Consider the following 17,982-nt stretch of genomic DNA (forward strand, 5'->3'; position numbering starts at 1 on the left):
GACCGTGGGGCGCTGATGTGGGAGGGGACGGGGCGCTGAGGTGGGGAAGTGCACGCACTGGCTGGTTTATTGGGCAAAGTCTTAGAGACTCAGCAAGGCGGGGGGGCCAGGCCTCCGTGCTGGGGGGCGCCCCCCTCCCTGCATGGTCTGGAGAGTCTCTCCTTCAGGACCCTCTCCTGGAGCGCTTGGAAAGGGGACCCTTCCTTGTAGGAGGGCAAGTGCGGGTGGCTGGGTCGGGAGAAGCAGCAGCAGCAGCCCTGTGGTGGGGGTGTGGCGGGGGCAGCGGGAGAGGGGGGCTCTGGCGTGGCCCTGAGGCCCCTCACTCCCGAAGGCACTAAGAGCAGGGCCGGCCTGGCCAAGCCGCGGGCGCGGGCACCTCAGCTGAAGTCGCGCTGCGGCAGCAGGAGCGGTGCCACCAGCGTCCACAGGTAGAGCAGCAGCCCCGCCCAGCTGGCGCAGATCTTCACCCACACGGCCGTCCACGTGGTGATCATCTTCCGTGTCTCGCCGGGCCTGCAACACAGCGCCCCGGGGGGCCCGCTTCAGCTCTGCTCTGACTGGCTTCACCCCCGCCCCCAACACCTCTTCTTTTCGGGTGAAGAGTTGGACCACACGCAGCAGTGCTCGGGGCTCCTCCGGGTGCTGTGCTCACTCACTCCTGGCAGGGCTCCGCAGACCACATGTGGTGCCAGGGATTAAACTGGGGCCAGCCGCATACAAGGCAAGCACCCTAACCACTGTGCAATCTCTCTGACCCCGGCCCCCTCAACATCACTACTGACCTTGTACCACTGACTGAATCCCTGCATCAACTCCAACCTTGACCCCAGGCTTCATTAGGGGAGCCCCCCCTCCAGCCCCGCCCACCTGTAACCAGAACTGAAGTCGCTGGGGACATGGATGAGGGAACCAGTGGGCTGTGAACTGCCCTCAGCCCTGCCCTGGGAGCTCAGCCCCTAACCTCGAGGAGTCCTGACATCAAACCTCAACGCTGACCCACAGTCCTGTCGCCCCCAACCTGACCTCAGCCCCTGAGTTCTATGCGACTGACCTCAATTATTTATTTTGGAGGGGCGTATCTCCTAAGTAGAGGTCCCTCCTGGCGATTCTTGGCCAACCAAAGGGCACTTCGCTGCTCAGACCTCAGTTCTGATCCATGACCCTGTGTCCTCAGTCTTGGCCTCTGCCCTTGAACTCTGGCCCTGTTCAATGACCTTCTGGCTCATCTTAACCAGGTTGGCCAGATCTGTGCCTTCATGTGGCCCCATGGCCATTTTTTCGGTAAGGAGTCACACCTGGTGGGGCTCAGGGATTACTCCGGGCTCTACACTCAGGGATTACTTCTGGCAGTGCTTAGGGAACCATATGGGGTGCTGGGGACCCAATCCAGGTTGGCTGCAATGTAAGGAAAGTATTTCTCTGGCCCTGGCCCCAGGGTCACGCATCGGCCCCCTCAACATCACTACTGACCTTGTACCACTGACTGAATCCCTGCATCAACTCCAACCTTGACCCCAGGCTTCATTAGGGGACCCCCCCTCCAGCATGCCACGGGCTAGCTGGGAAGGCACCTTTGCCTTCCCAGAGGCTGTTTTCCCCCCATCAGTCTCAGGAAACAGGTTTATGGATGGCTCCTGTTCTTAACACTATGGCTAAAGATTACGAGCTCCAGTCTAATCCCAACCTTTAACCAAGGACCCCAAACCTGACTCCAGGATCCCAATCTCCACCCCCATCTGTGTATCCTGTCTGTCCTGCATGGAGTGTGCCCCACCTCCCATGATCCCCACTTCTCAGGCCCTTGGAGAAGGCACCAGGAGCTGAGCAGATGGAGGCCCAGGCTGGGAAGCTGGGGCAGGTGCCCGGGAGGGTCCCAGAGTGACACCCCCACCCCCAAGCCTTGGGCAGGCCGCGGGCGGAAGCACACCTGTACCAGTTGGTCAACGTCATCATGATGTGCAGCGAGGCGAATAGCAGGCAGCAGTGGAAGAAGGAGTAGCTGTAGGAGACGCAGTCCTGCTCATTGTCGTAGGCCCGGTGCTCGGTCACCGGGATCTGCTGCCGCTGCTGCTGCATCACCTGCTGTGTGACCACGTTCTCCTCCGTCTGCATCAGGCTGTTCACCTGTGGGTGGTCTGAGGAGCGCAGGCTGCGGGGAGTGGGGACACTGGTCATCACCCCAACAGGGGCTGTGGACCCTCTGTCTGGGCCCCTGGGAGCGGGCGGTGAGGCGCCAGACCCAGGGGTTAAGAAACTGCTTTGTTTGGTTTTGTTTGCTTTGGGGGCTACATCCAGCGGTGCTCAGGGCTGACTCCTGGTGGGGCTCAAGGGACCCTAGTGGGGTGCTGGGGATCAAACCCAGGTCAGCCATGTGCAAGGCAAGTGCCATACCGGCTGTACTTTCTCCCTGGCCCTTAACAGATCACTCTATTCTCACTCCATGTGTAACCTGAGGCAGACCCTTCACCTCTCTGAGCCCTGATTCCTCCTCTGTGGGTAGGGGGGAGTGGCACCCACCTTCCAGGGGTGCTGGAGTGTTACTGGACTAAGGCACAGCGTAGGACACTCATCGCGACCCCAGGGTTCACTGCCTTCTCCACAAATAGGTACTGTGTGCCCAGTACTGCAAGGCACCATCCCACACACCACAAGGCTTCGGCATGCCACGGGCTAGCTGGTAACGCACCTTTGCCTTCCTAGAGGCTGTGTTCCCCCATCAGTCTCAGGTAACAGGCTGATGGATGGCATGCCCTTTCTTCGTGCTTATAATAATAAGTAATCTCAGAAATGGTTCTCTCATGCCTTAGAGTAAGGTCTTGATGCTTTTAACATCTACAAAAGTTTGTGACACAATCTTGGGAATCCAAGTTAAGTAGCTGTTGTTTGTTTGTTTTTGTCTGGGGGTTGTGCTCAGGGCTTACTCCTGATTCTGAGCTCGGGGATCACTCTGGGCAGTGTTTGGGGGTCCATATGGGGTACCAGGGAGCAAACTTGGGTGGGCTGTGTGCAAGCCACCCTACTATTGCTCTGGCCTGCCAGGCCATGTTGTGAAAAAAAAAAAAACGAAACAAAAAGACACTTTGATTCCAGCGCACCCCATCAGGGGAGAGGTCACCCCCGTGAGTTCCATCTGACCCCGGCTGCTCGCCAGTACGTGATAGGAGAGCCACGCTGGTCAGCAGGCCAGAGACCATGGTGGTGGCTCACCTAGCCCTGTCGTCCCCCTGCTCCTGCCTCCCCTCACAAATGCTGGCGCCCCACCAGGTCCCGCCCTGGAAAGCAGCCCCACCCATACCTGATGAAGAGGGTGCACAAGATGAAGACGATGAGCCCCACGATGCTTGGCGCATCCCACCAATGCGTCTGATAGCCGTCGGGGATCGTCCCATTGCTGTAATGGGTCAGCAGGTGGGGGTTGCACTTCTGGTCTGGGGACAGGAGCATAGTCAGTCCAGGTGAGAGGACAGGCAGAGACAGCCCCAGAGGACAGACAGGCAGACACAAGCCACAGCAGTAGGTCACAGACCGAGCCCAGGGACACAGCCTCCCGGGGAGGTGGGCCCACCTGATCCTGGAGCTTAATCTCAAGTGGGGCTAAAGTAGGGGTGTCTCTGTCAGCTGTGAGGGTTCCAGCCCCCGCCCCTACCTAGGGCAGCTGCGGCACAGAGCCCAGGCAGGCTGTACTCACCGGGGACATTGGACAGAGCCATCCAGGTGACAAACATGGTGTAGAGAGTGACGACCGAGGCCTGCAGCAGACCGGAGTTGGGCTGGCAATCCTGGCAAGGGTGAAGTCCATCAGCAAAGCCACCCCGCAGGCCACTCGCCCCAGCCAGGCACCTCAGGAGCCACGGCCCCTCGGAGCCAGTGCCCCCTGCCTCCTTTGGGAGGACAGCACTCACGCCCCCCACCTCATGCCAGGTACCCCACCTCCTTCCCTGGAGGCCGCCTCTGGCACACGGAGGACTGGCCTGCCTGCACCTGTCCCTCCCTGCCGGCCTCCTCCGGGTGTGGGAGCCACCCAGAGCCTGTCACGCCGTCACCAGGGAGCTGCCAGGACCTCTGTACCTGGATCTTGGGCAGGACGGAGACGATGGAGACGCAGACACAGAAGGTGAGGTTGAGGCTGATGAAGATCTTGCCCTCGTGGCAGCCCCCAGGATGGGTGTAGTAGACGAACATCAGAGCCACGGCGGCGAGGGACAGCGTGTAGAAGAAGAAGGTGAAGAAGAAGAGGCCTGGGCGGGGGGCGGGGGGTGGGAAGGGGGACAGCACACTGGGGTCAGCGAGCACAGGGACCCCCTCTGCCTCCAGGAGCTTGTCAGATAGGCCTTGCCTCAGGGGTGGCGGCGGGGTCACAGCACCTCTGAATCTGGCCTGTGTGCACTAAGACAGTCACCTGCCACACATAAGGGGGACCGTCAAGCACACACAGTGGGGTCCAGGGAGGCACGGGGGACTGTAATGAATGCTTTGGGAGCCCCACGTTTCCTGAGCATCAAGTTGGGAGTGACCCTGAGCACTGCTGGTGTGGCCCCAAAACAAAACCTGGGAACCCTAGGGGCTGGGAGGATAGTACAAGGCCCACCTGGGGGCCCCAGCACCCCCACGGGGGTTCCCAGCCCTGTGGAGCCCCAGCAGCAGCACATGCTGGGGCCTGGAACTGACCCCCAGCCCAGCTGGCCGAGTGCCTTAGGGCCCTGAGAATTACTTGGGAGGAAAAACAAAACAAACAACTAAAACAAAAAGAACTCAAAAACAGTGGATTTGGACTTTTAAAAAATGACCTAGGAGCTGAAGAGATGGTTCAGGAGGTCAGACAATTGCCTTGCATGGGCTGCAATGGCCATGACCCTGTCTTAGATCCCAGCACCACATATGGTCCCTTGAGCACTGCCAGGAGTCATTCCCAAGCACAGAAGGGAGGGAGGGAGGACAGAGGGAGGAAGGGAGGAAGGAAGGAAGAAAGGAAGGAAAGAAGAGAGGAAGAGAGGTGAGAGGGAGGGAGGGAGGAAGGAAGGAAGGGAGGGAGGGAGGAAGGAAGGGAGGGAGGGAAAGAAAGAGGGAGGAAAGAAAAGAGGGAGGGAGGGAGAAAGAGTGGGAGGAAGAGAGGAAGAAAAAAAGGAGGGAGAGGGTGAGGGAGGGATAGAGGGAGAGAGGGAAGTAAAGAGGGAGGGAGGGAGAAAGAAGAGAAGGGAGAAAGGGAGGAAGAAAGGGAAGGAGGGAGGGAGAAAGGGAGGGGAGAGAAAGGCAGGCAGGCAGACTGGAAACGACTCAGTAGTACAGGTCGTGCCTTGCATGTGTGAGACCCTGAGTTCAATCCCAGCATCGTGGGGAAGCAGAAACCAAGAAACTTGGTGGGTGGTCTGTTGAGCCCTTCCTTTTTGTGACCCCCACCCCAGCAACCCCCTCCACACTCCCTTCCCAGAGCTTCGGTTCTGATAACCTCGTTGCGCACTGGGGTTTGGAGTCTGGGAGGGCTGTGTGTGGCCCACCCCGAATGCAGACTCGGAGCCTCCCAAGCCATCCTGCCCCCATGCCCTGCTTCCACTTGCCCTGGAGCCCTCCTCCCAGGCCTCCACCTGCTGTACCCACCCCTCTGCTCTGGGGCAGCCCAGCGGGGCCGCGGGCAGCTCTCACCTGCATACCAGGCACGCGAGTCGCACTCCTCGGCCTTCCACAGCCACCGCTGGTTCCAGCAGTGTGCGAAGTCAATGAACAGTAGCAGCTGGATGAGGATGAAGATGAAGGAGCCCACGATGCCACAGTAGAACAAGCCTGGGGGTGGGGAGGAGACAGAGGTATGGCACTGGGGGCTGCAGCCCGAGAGCCAGTTCATGCTGGCTCAGAGGGCCCCTGGGGAGTTTACCCTTTCAAGCCCCTTCACCCGGACTCTGAGAAGCAAAGCCCTGCCCTCAGGGAGCCGGGAACAGCAGGATGGCTGGCCAGTCCCCACACACTCTCCCTCCGCCCCCAGCTCCTCCCTCACAGGCCCCGCCCCGTTCCCAAGGGTTGCCTACTGTCAGAGAAAGAGCCGTCGGGGATGTAGAAGGAGCCCACGGTGATGCTCACGAAGATCAGGAACTTAAAGAACCAAAACCTGAAGTGGGTGGGGAGAGACACATCAGCGACAGACCAGGCTGGCCCCCAGACTCCCCTCCAAGGAGCACTGGCAAGGTGAAGGGGGCCCTTCCCTTCTGGGCTCTGGCAGGCACGGGGTTGTCTGATGGCCCTAGACAAAGCCCTGAGGGGCCCCAGGGAGGCTCTGGGCTCTGGCTCCAACCAGCCTGAGGCATGTTGCTGCTCTTTCTTTGGGTTTTTTAATTTTTTTGGTGGGGAGGGCACACCCAGCAGTGCTCCTGGCTTGCCCGTGGCTCTCCTCTCAATCACCCCTGCAGGGCAAGCGGGACTCTCCTCTCAATCACCCCTGCAGGGCAAGCAGCAGCCTACCGGCCCTCCCTCCCGGCCCTCCCTCCCGTAGCCCAGCTGCCCTATCTCAGCCCCCTCCACTTCCCTGAGATGGGAACAAGCCCCGCAGGCTGGCCCGGGGCCCCCGCGGGCCCCAGGGGCTGGTGGGGGGCAGGGGGCAGGGGGCCCTTCCTTACCCGTTCTGGATGGCGGCCCGGGGGTCGCGGCTGCTGCGCACGCAGAGCATGAGCAGCGCGAACAGGAAGAAGAAGATGGCCATGGCGAAGCACATGCGGTAGACGGCGCGGTGGCCCAGCAGGGAGCCGCAGTCGATGTAGCCCTGAGTGACGATGGAGGCCCCGGGCTCCTCGCACACCCAGGGCAGCTGTGGAGACAGACGGCCACTCTGAGCCCCTCCCCATGCACCGCCACTGCCCCCCCACCCCCACCCCTGGCGAGGCCTGCCGGGAGGAGCCGAGCCTGCCACCCGCTGCAGCCCTAGGAGGGAGCGCCCAAACCGGGGCTCTAAGGCGAAGACGGGCTGGACTCAGATTGGGGGGCAGATGCTGGAGATCTCAAAGCGCCCCCCACATCACAGTGTCCTGAGTTTCCGGTGGGGAAACGGCTTCCAAGGCCCCTTCCCACGGGGCTAGCCTCTAGGGCAGGATCTGAGAAGCCGCAATTCCAGAAAACTGTCAAAGGAAATACCGCCCCCCCCCCCCCCCGCCGCCCCCCGCCCCTCCTCCCCGCTGCACGCACACACATGCAGCTGGCAGCTTCTGGGGTCTTCGAGGATGTGACAAGGACATAGAGGGCATCAGGGACCCCATGCTGGGACTGATCCTTAAAGCGGGCAGCTGGCCCTCCCCTCGGCTCCGGGGGTGCCAGAAAGCACTGACCACCACTTCCTCGTAAGCTGAGCCCCCAAGCCTGGGCCCCCTGGCCTGGAGGGGCTGAGCCCGCCCGGGACTGGGTGCTGGGGGTGCTCCCCCGCCCCTCACCTTGTACAGCTGACTCTCCACTCCCGGCAGCAGCATCACGACGCACACCAGCACCCCCAGGAAAAGGAAGAGGGTGAATAAGAGGCGGCTCACGGTGGAGTTGGGGCTGGACGGGCAGCAGCTGCACAGGACGCAGGGGGCCGCGCCGCAGAGGCAGGAGGCCTGTGGCGGAGGAAAGCGGAGCGGTCACTCAGCTCCTCCTCCCCTCCCGGCCCGAGCTCACCTCCAAATCCCTCCCGAACTCTTCCCCAGCAGCCCCCCCAGCCCCCCGGTTTGAGGTTCAGACTGCATGGGAGAATGAGGCCTCCACGGTGGGACTTAAAAACAAGTCAATCCAGGGGCTGGAGTGATAGCATAGCGGGTAGGGCGTTTGCCTTGCACGCGGCCGACCCGGGTTCAAATCCCAGCATCCCATATGGTCCCCTGAGCACCGCCAGGGGTAATTCCTGAGTGCAGAGCCAGGAGTAACCCCTGTGCATCGCCAGGTGTGACCCAAAAACCAAAAAAAAAAAAAAAAAAAAAAAACAAGTCAATCCAGAAGCCCAGCTGTGTCCCTGCTGAGCTGTGTGATCTCATTCAGCTTGCTCAACCTCTCTGAGCCACAGTTTCCTCTCTTATAAGTGGGAATCATGACAGCATCTGCTCTTCACAGCAGTGGTAGGATAGACATAGGAGGCCGGGGGACGTGACTGGCGGTAAAGCTCATGCCTTGCCTACACGTCTCCCGCACTACTTTTCAAAGACCCAAAACTGAAATGGGAAATTCACATTGCAGTTCCCGGGGGCCCCACTCCCCGGCCCTGCTCTACTTTCCTCTGCAGGATTCGCTTATCCCGCAGCCTCCACAGTCCGTGCATGTCCGCCTGCCTCGCCGCTCCAACGCGCTGGCGCCGACAGGGCAGGGGTTGCTCTGCTGAGGAGCAGGGACTGTGTGCTGAAGAAATGTCAACTGTTTGGTGCATTCCAGACACATGACAAGAGGCTGGCAAACGGCGGGTGCAAGCTCGACACCATCAGGCTGTCGATGGGGGATGTGGCGGCAACCACCCGGCCCTTTCCCACCGGGCTCCTCTGGTCAGAACCTGCCCCTTCCTTTCCCGGGGCTGCCTCGGAGCCTCTGGGGGCTGCCGGAGCTGCACCCCTCATGGCTGACATCCCACAGGAGACTCGCTGTGTTTGTTAGGGTGTCTGGTAGGCGTCTGTTAGATTAGCTTCCCCCCAGTCAGCCCGAGTCGTTGGCACTCGGGTACTGAAGAGTCTAGAAAGCACGGAACACATGGCCCGGCCCTTGTCAGGCTTCCCTAGGCCGGAAGGACACTCAGTGACCTCTCAGAGGTCGCCTTCGTGCTGCTACCAGAGACTGTGGCCTAGTCTAGACTGGGGTGGAGGGTCTCTTTCCCGAAGAAGTGGCAGAGAAGCCGAGAGCTAAAGGAAGAGGCTGTTGTCAGGACAAGGGGAGGAGAGATGGGGCCAGGGAGAGCCTCCAGCAGTCTCTGTGTACAGGACCCTGGGTTCCATCCCCAGCACTGCATGTCCCCTGGGCATTGCAGGGAGTGACCCCATGGGTTTTGGTGGGAGAATGTAAGCCAGGACGGGCAGAAACAGCCTTACAGCAAAAGGTCAGATTTGGGGCTCAGGAGATAACTCAATGGGCCAATGGGCCAAGTGCATACTCTGGATGCAGGAGGCCCAGATTTGATGCCTGGCCCTGCAGGGTCCCCTGAGCACCACCTACAGCAAACAGTGAGCTGAAGCACGTCTGGGTGTGGCCCACCCTCTCCCCTCTCCCACACAGGAAAAAGGAAAAAGAAATCTCTGGTTTGTGGCAGGAAGGCTGATTTCTCCCTGCTGTTCTGAGCCCTGAGCCCCACTTTCTGGACGGTTCCCAAGGCACATGGTACATGGTGCTGGGGAAGCCTCTGCCCCTGCTCTGATCCCCCTCCTCCCTCAGACGGGAAACGTCCCCTGGACAATGCTCCGTTTCATCCATCTTCACAATGCCAGATACAAGAAGGAGGCTAAAGGAATATTGCAGAGAGAAATTCTTCCTTCTGGTCCAATGACAGTGACAGTGACAGTGATGGTCCAAATCACAGCAGTCAACCCATTAGCAACTTAGACTGCATCTTACAGACCCTTCCCCCAGCCCTGTAGCCTATCCATGGATCCAACTAGGGGGTGAGGGGATAAGAAAATGCTTAATATTCAAGGCTTTTTAATAAAAACCATAGAGGGCTTTTCAGACAAGAGCATGCAATAAATCCCATTTTATGGCAAGAAAGCTGAGATCAGAGAAGTTAAGAAACCTTCCAGAAGGGGGCTGGAGTGATAGTTCAGTGGGTAGAGCATTTGCCCTGCATGCAGCCAACCCAGGTTCAATCCCCTGTATCCCATAAAGTCCCCTGAGCCATCCAGGAGTAATCCCTGAGCCAGAGCCAGGAGGGGGCCCTTAGTACCACCAGGCGTGGCCACAGAAACAAAAACCAAACAAACAAATAAAAAGCTTGCCAGAAGTCACAGAGCAATGCTGAAATGCAAGTCAGTTTAGCACTGCAGTGAGCACCTTGTACCTTACATTAAGCCCTCTGACCCTATGAGGTGGGCTTATAAACCACCCCCACCTCCCACCATCCTGGGGAAGTTGAAACTCTTGGAAGTGTCAAGACCAAGAATGAACAGTAAGTGCCCTGAGGAAACTGGGGAGTGTCAAAGCCAAGAGGGAGATTGGCTCAGTTGTGTCCACTCAATGACCCGCTAACTCAGGGATAATAATAGTTCCATTTTACTGGGGTTTGTTTGGTTTGTTTCTTATTAGTTTGTTTTTTGTTTGGGGTCACACCCAGCCCAGCGATGCTCTGGGTTATTCCTGGCTCTGCACTCAGGAATCACTCCTGGAGGTGCTCAAGAGACCATATGGGATGTTGGGGTTCGAAGCCGGGTCAGCCACATGCAAGGTAAAAACCCCACCCAGGGGGCTGGAGTGATAACACAGCAGGTAGGGCGTTTGCCTTGCGTGCAGCCGACCCAGGTTTGATTCCCAGCATCCTATATGGTCCCCTGAGCACCGCCAGGAGTAATTCCTGAGTGCAGAGCTAGGAGTAACCACTGTGCCTCATCGGGTGTGACCCAAAAAGAAAAAAAAGAAAAAAGAAAAAAATCCCACCCGCTGTACTCTGTCTCCAGCCCCAGTTCCATTTTGTTGTAAAACACCCAGTGCTGAAAACAATCTATCCAATGCCAGAGAAAATCAAAGGAGACCCACAGGCACTGACTTCAGGACCCCGTGACCAAGCATCTGGGCTAGGGCCTGTCTGCAACTTGTAATTTGAGACAAATAATCGAGACCCAAGAAAAGCTGCCCCTGCAGTCTAGGGGCCTGGTCTGGTTCTTAGAGAGGGGAAAGAAATCACTCCTGATATCTGACCCCTCGGACTTCCCTGGGAGGCAGGCGAGGGGGGTGGAAAGAAACGAGCATACTAGCCCAAGCTGCTCCTGAGCGCCCCTGAATCAGCTCTTCATTATGACTCAGCCTCTCTCCTAGACCAGGAGAGGCTGGAAGAACTTCCTAGAGACTTAATAACAGCCCGTGGGAGTAGGGCAGACATGTGTGCATACATGAACTATTGGCAACAGGAAAAAGATGGGGATGGGAATAACTAAAGTCCATCAGGACCTCAGGAGCCTCCTTGCAGGAATCACTCTGCTGCAGAGAGCAGCTGTGCACTCAGGGCAGCTGTGCAGACCCAGAGGGCAGCTGTGCAGACTCGGAGGGTAACAATGTAGATACACTGAATTAGGCTCAAGTGGTAGAACACGTGCCTTCCAAGGTGCTAGGTTGGGGCTGGAGCAATAGCACAGAGGGTAGGGTGTTTGTCTTGCATGCGGCTGATCTGGGTTGATTCCCCGCATCCCATATGGTCCCCTGAGCACCGCCAGGAGTGATTCCTGAGTGCAAAGCCAGGAGTAACCCCTGTGCATCGCCAGGTGTGACCAAAAAAAAAAAAAAAAAAAAAAAGAGGTGCTAGGTTTGATCCCTGGAACTGCATGCCCCTCCCCGAAACAGCAGGGTGTGTCCCTACAATAGCAACAACAAAATAGTAATAAAGTGGGTACTTTTGTTTATTTTGGGGGTTTGAAGAACACACCCAGCAGTGCTCAGGGATTCCTCCTGGTGGAGCTCAACCTTATGTGTGCCGGGGATGGAACCCAGTTGGCCAAAAGCAAGGCAAGTACCTTCCCCCTGTGCTATCTCTTCAGCCCTGAGCTGGTATTTATAACTAAGTAGAATATAAATTATACCCTAATAAAGTTGTGTGTGTGTGTGTGTGTGTGTGTGTGTGTGTGTGGTTTGGGGGCCATACCCAGTAGTGCTCAGGGATTACTCCTAAATTGGACAGGGATTACTCTGGTGTTGGACAGATTGTGCTCAGGAATCACTCAGGGAAAGGTTTGGGACCTGATGGGATGCCAGAGATTAAACCCAGATCAGCCATATGCAAGGCAAGTACCTTTCCCACTATGCTCTTTCCAGTCTATTTAATTTTTAAAATTTTAATTAAATTAAAAAAGACTGCTAAAATAGGTTCTAATTTTAGGGTTTTTTGGTTTTGTTTTTGTTTTTGCTGTTATTTTTTAGTTGGTTGGTTGTTTTTCTATTTGCTTTATTGCTTCCGTGCCACATCTACCCGTCTGCAGGGGCAACTTCTGGCTAAGTGTTCAGGAGTCGTTCCTGTCAGTGCTCGGGATCAAACCTGGCCCTTAGGCATTCAAAACATGTGCTCTGACTCTTTGAGCCATCTCCTTACCTTAAGGTTTCAAGAACTTTAGAATCTCAAGAAACTGCAGATAACGTAAATGTTCAATCTCAAGAGGGCCGAGTAAAGTGGCCCCCTTTACTCGGAATGTTACAGAGGCAGGGAAGATGCAAGTCTCAAGGCTGAGAAGCATCATGCTCGTGGCACAATGTGGCCGGGCCTGAGAAGGTCTGCACTCAAGGTGCAGAGTGTGGTGTTGAAGCACCAGGACCCTAGTTTTGATTGGAAACAAAGAAACTAAGTTCCTTAGTTTGAGCCTCGGGAGATGGCTGAAAGGGCTGAGTCACTTGCTTGGTGTGTGGCGGTCGTGAGTTCAACACCCACTTGGTCCCCTGTGTAACACAGAGTGTGAGCCTCATGGCCTGGTCACTTTTTGGCCGGAGCAGCACCACATTGCTGGGTCCAAGCATTCAACCCTGGGTATCATTGGGAGTGACCTCCAGTTCTCCTCTGCATTGTCTGGGATGCCCCCCCCAAAATGAAAAATAATAAAGTTGTTTTGCTGAAAACAAACTGGCTTTCCACTTTGCGATACTACCCTAAAGAACCGAAAGCACCAACTCAAGTCAATACGTGTGTGTCCATGTTCACAGCAGAGTTATTCACGATAGCCAAAAGGAGGAAGTAGCCCAAGTGTCCTTGACAGGCGAACAGAAGCACGAAATGTGGCATAAACACATAGCCTCAAAGAGGAATGAGGTTCTTAAACATGCTGTAATATGGATAAACCTTGAGACCATTCTAAGTGAAATCAAGATGCATGTAACATCATCCAGTGGAGTTTTGTGATAGTACAGCAGGTAGGGCTCTTGCTTCGTGCGTGGCGGACCCAGGTTCAATCCCCAGCACCACATATGGTCCTTCACTGAACCCTGCCAGGAGTGATCCCTGAGCACAGAGTCAGGAGTAATTCCTTGAGCATAGCAGGGTATGACCCCAAAAAACAACAAACAAAAAAGATGCAAGGAAGGAACAAATATGGAGGAATACAAAATAATTCTGTTGGACTGGAGAGATAGCACAGTGGGTAGGGCGTTTGCCTTGCACGTGGCCAACCTGGGTTCAATTCCTCCTTTCCTCTCAGAGAGCCTGGCAAGTTACTGAGAGTACCCCGCCCACATGGCAGAGCCTGGCAAGCTACCCGTGCGTATTGGATATGCCAAAACAGTAACAATAAGTCTCACAATGAAGACGTTACTGGTGCCCGCTCGAGCAAATCGATAAGTAACGGGATGACAGTGATAGAGTGAAAAAATAATTCTACCCAACTGCTGTACTATCTCTCTGGAGGAGGTGGGGAGGGGCAAGGGGGAGCAGGAAATTAGATTGGGGAAGAAGGGTAGTCTTCAGCACACAGCCAGGAACAGTGTGCTTCCAGAAGAGAGAAGAAACAAGAGAAAATTCAAGTGGAGATGGAATCTCTACGGAAGTCACACCAAGCACTCTGGACTCCAGCCTGATGAGAGACATCAGATTCACCATTTAGAAAAGTCACAGTGGGGCTGGAGCGATACATAGTGGGTAGGGCGTTTGCCTTGCATGCGGCCGACCCTGGTTCGAATCCCAGCATCCCATATGGTCCCCTGAGCACCGCCAGGAGTAATTCCTGAGTGCAAAGCCAGGAGTAACCCCTGTGCATCGCCGGGTGTGACCCAAAAAGCAAAAAAAAAAAAAAATAGAAAAGTCACAGAATGGAGGCAGATCAAGGAACGTGTAGTACTTACAGGTATAGGAAGAGAGTCAGGGTGGTCCAGAGCAGTCAGAGACTGACCCTAAGGGAAGGGGAGTGACTCTAGACTTCTAGGTCCAAAGCTTTTCCTCCTCTGAAAATACCACTTATTTGGGATCGATTTCATTTTCATACTAAAAATGAGATTCCTATTTTTAATATATAGAACATTGTTTCCCAAAATAAGCAACAAGCTTCTAGAAGTCCAAAAACAAGTTAGAAACGAGGACTGAAGAGCAGGTAAAGCTGTCTCACACACAGCTGACCCGGGTTGAATTCTCAGCATCCTCTACGGTTCCCCGAACTCTATGAGGAGTCATTCCTGAGTGCAGAGCTAGGAGTAACCCCTGAGCATCGCCAGCTGTGACCCCAAAACAAACAAACAAATAAATAAATGAGGACAGGAGAGATAGTCCAGTGATAGGGCATTTGCCTTGCACTCAGCCAACCCCAGTTTGATCCTGGCACTATATATTATATGGTTCCCTGAATAACACTGAGTGATTCCTAAATACAGAGCCTGAAATAGCCCCTGAGCACTCCTGGGTGTGGGCCAAACACACACACACACACACACACACACACACACACTTACTAAATTTTTCTAGTACTTAGAGGTTGCCACAATTAAACAAAAAACTGGCCCCAGAAAGGGAAGCTGCTCATCACAGACTTTGGGGAACAACGCTGAGCCTGCTGAGCCAGTCCAGAACAAGAAGAAACCCAGGAGAGAAGGGTCAGCTGTTCACTGCCTCAGTGCTCACACCACCATGGCTGTTCTCCAGGGCTCTGGGTTCAGGCTCTGCCATCGAGGGGCACCAGGACCTGACAAGTTTCTTCCCTCTGCAGGAACCTGTGTCCCTGCTCTCAGGAAAGGCTCCTGAGCCCAGGAGAAGGGTGAGGTCAGCACCCAGAGCCACACGGCTGAGGAGAAGCGCTATTGGGCCCAACAGATGACCCAAGGCCCTCCCCACTCACTGGGGCAGAACATGCTCCCTGAGTACTCACGGATGCCCACAGACTCCCGTCCTGTGGACATGGCTAGAAGAATATAAAAAGCCTCCCCAGGGACCCCAAATATACCTCCTAAAGATTCTGAGAAGCCCCCATGAGAACCGATCCATGCATGGATTGTACTGGGGCCCAGCGGCCCCACTGCTCACCTCACACTGCAGGAAATCTCACCAGCCTCCTGCTCAGACGTGCGCAGAGAATACCAGCTGCTCTGCAGGGTGGCATGGGAGTGACAGGAAAGGAGGTAGAGAGAGAGGGTCCTACAGGGCCTGGGGACCCCTGGACAGCTCTGGGCAGAGTGCTGGGCCTATCTAAGGCCACAGGATGGGGGCCGGTGGTTCACTGCTATAGCTATACTGCAGGGACCACGGGAGACCACCCTAATGGCAGAGGGTGCTCAGCAGAGTGGGTGCTAGTAAATGCCCAAGGCCAGAGCCCCAAGGGGAGGCTGCTGAAAGGAGGACAGGTCCCTTATAGCTATGGAGCCAGTGAAAGGAGGCATCTCTCAGGCACCAGCTTATGCAGAGGGGAGGACGTGACAGGCAGCCTGAATCAGAAATCAGATTTGGGGGGAACTGGGCCCCTGCCAGCAGTGTCCAGGGCTTACTTACTCCAGGCTCTGTGTTCAGGGAACCACGTGTACGCCAGAACAGAACCAGGGGTTGGTTGCATGCAAGTCAAGAGTCTTAACCTCTGCACTATCTCTCTGACCCCAGATTTTATTTTTATTTATCTGTTTTGCTTGTGGTGCCAAGAATCAAACCCAAGATGTCATGCATGCAAGACCCGGGCTCTATTGCTGAGCTCTGTATGTCCCAGCCCTGGAATCAGATTTTATCCCGGTTCGCAAGTCCCCATCCTTCTATAGTGTAACCTCAGGCAAGGCAGCCACCCTCTCTGGGCCATGGCTTCATCCTTGGCAACCAGGGGTTTCGAGTAGGTCTGCCGGGAGCCTCCGGTCTCAGCACAGCAGGATTTTATGACTCAGACACCTATACTTGGCTCAGAGGGAACTCTCCACCCTCCTTTCCCGGCTGATAATAATCACAGCTCCCACTTGGAGCGCTCACACTGGCCAGGAACTGGACTGGGCACTTTTTAATATTCCTTCCAGTGGCAATCAGGGAGGCAGATGGGGACACAGAGGCACAGGGGCGTGGCAGTTCTCCTACCAATATCTCCCGCTCCACAGCAGTCCAGTTCGGAGGGAATTCTGGCCCACTTTGAGGGCGCTCCCCTCCCCCAAGTCCCACACCCCACAGGGAGTCAATCAGTCATCCCAAGCCAGAGACACAGCCCAAACCTTAAGCAGAGCCCCAAATCCCTCCTTCCTTCTCTCTCTCACACAGCACGTCACAGAGGGAGAAAGGCCCACAGCCCCCTCCCCCGCCACACACACACACACACACACACAGACACATACACACACACACACATACAGAGAACCTCAGAGGGCAAAACAGGCCCACAGAGAACAAAAGATCCACCAGGGCCCCACTTGCAAGTTCTTTGTGCAGATATTCTCAGAAAATGTCTGTGGAGCAAGCCTCCCAGCCCCCCAAGTTCTTCGCTCCTGCACCCCCATACCCCACACAGACAGAGATCTGGGACAAAGGAAAGTGAGTGGGACTGGCAGCCTGAGCCCCCTTCCTCAGGAGCCTCTTTGTGTGGGGCAGGGGGAGGGGCCGCCTGAATGAACCTCAGATTTAATGAGGGGAAGAGGGGAAGGGAAGGGGGCAGGGACAAAGGGAAAGGAGAAGGGGCCTCAGTCGGGGTCTGGCTGACGCTCCTCCCCGGTGTTGGCTGCGGCCAGAAACCCAATCTGGCAGCCCCCCAGAGACTGGGGACCCCTTATGGTACCCCTCCCCCAGTCTCCCTCAATGCCCGGAATCTTCCAACACAGAGTTCCACCAGGTGGACCCGGACCAGTACCAACCTCGGTCAAGGTGGCTCAGAAAGTCAGATCTGGGGTGCTCCCCGACCCCGATTTTCAGCTTGCGAGCCCAGAGGGGAAGGGTCTCGAGCTGTTTGGGTGATGTGCTCAGGGTCAGCCAGAGCCAGGAAGGTGTCGAGACAAGGACCAGAGAGACACACAGGCTGGACAGACGAGGCACGGAAGTCAAGGAAGGCAGACAATGACAGACAGAGGGGGCGCCGGGACAAAGGAGCGGACAGACAGATATCAGACAGACACCGGACAGATGCGAACAGACTGGGCAGGCTGGGACGGGCGGGCGGACACAGACTGACCGGGAGGGGCGCGGGGAGGGCCGCGGACAATCCAGGCCATACAAAGAGTCGGGGATCCGGGAGGCAGAGGCGCACCCCGAGGACGTCTCCAAGTTGGGTGAGAAGGGTCGCGGCTCCCACCCCACTCCCGGCGCTGCCTCCCCAACCCCCCCGCCCGCCCGCCCAGAAAGGGGCGCTGCCCAGAGCACCCCCTCGCCGTCCGTTCGCGCGGTGTGACCCCTGCCCCGCACCAGCTGTCCGGCGCCCGCTAGCGGGGATGGGGAGTGGGGAGCGCGGAGAAGGGGGTCCTCGCGGGGCGAGGACGCGGGGTGCGGGCGCAGAGAGACAAGTTTGGAGGAAAGAGACGAAGAAACTATTTGGAGGAAGAACAAAAGTGCGCGGCCGGAGGGGGAGCGGCGGCGCGGGGCGGGCGCGGGCGCGGGACTCACGCAGGAGAGCAGGGAGCAGGCGCCCAAGCAGGCGCCCATGGTGGTGGCGGCGGCGGCGCGGGGCGCGGGGCGCGGGTCGTGGGGCGCAGGATCCCGTCGGGCTCGGGGCAACCGGCCCTGGGCCCGCCCCCGCCCTGCCCCGCCCCGGCCCCGCCCCGGCCCGGCCCGGCCCCGCCCACACCTGCCGAAGCCGCTCGTCGCTTTCCGGCTGCGCTCGGGGCCGCCCGGGACTCACCTGGGACAGGTGAGTCTGCGGGGCGCAGAAGCCCCGTGCCCCGAGTGCTCGGCTCTTGGTTGGAGAGCCTCTATGGAGGCTAGGAAATAAGTTTCATAGGTGG

General features: G+C 57.0%; 1 protein-coding gene across 1 annotated transcript; it reads right to left on the bottom strand.

The window, feature by feature from the left end:
• Positions 1–256: 256 nt before the first annotated feature.
• SERINC2 (serine incorporator 2) lies at positions 257–17,736 on the bottom strand. Its single transcript, XM_055140168.1, has 10 exons — positions 17,645–17,736; positions 7,410–7,571; positions 6,606–6,793; positions 6,021–6,100; positions 5,641–5,778; positions 4,069–4,238; positions 3,689–3,779; positions 3,296–3,428; positions 1,928–2,149; positions 257–513 (listed from the first exon to the last, which is right to left on the bottom strand). The coding sequence occupies exons 1-10, from the start codon at positions 17,681–17,683 to the stop codon at positions 378–380; spliced, it is 1,359 nt and encodes a 452-aa protein (XP_054996143.1). The 5' UTR covers positions 17,684–17,736; the 3' UTR covers positions 257–377.
• Between the last annotated feature and the right edge of the window lie 246 nt (positions 17,737–17,982).

Source organism: Sorex araneus, chromosome 5 (genome assembly GCF_027595985.1).
Source record: "Sorex araneus isolate mSorAra2 chromosome 5, mSorAra2.pri, whole genome shotgun sequence".
Taxonomy (NCBI): Eukaryota; Metazoa; Chordata; class Mammalia; order Eulipotyphla; family Soricidae; genus Sorex; species Sorex araneus.

Bases quoted from the DNA above. Each gene is read 5' to 3' on its own strand.
- SERINC2 (XM_055140168.1), bottom strand. From the start codon at position 17,683: ATGGGCGCCTGCTTGGGCGCCTGCTCCCTGCTCTCCTGC. The intron at 2,150-3,295 runs GTATGGGTGGGG...CACTCCCCGCAG, and splicing joins TTGTGCACCCTCTTCATCAG to CCTGCGCTCCTCAGACCACC. The intron at 514-1,927 runs GTGTGCTTCCGC...GCTGTGTTGCAG, and splicing joins ACGTTGACCAACTGGTACAG to GCCCGGCGAGACACGGAAGA.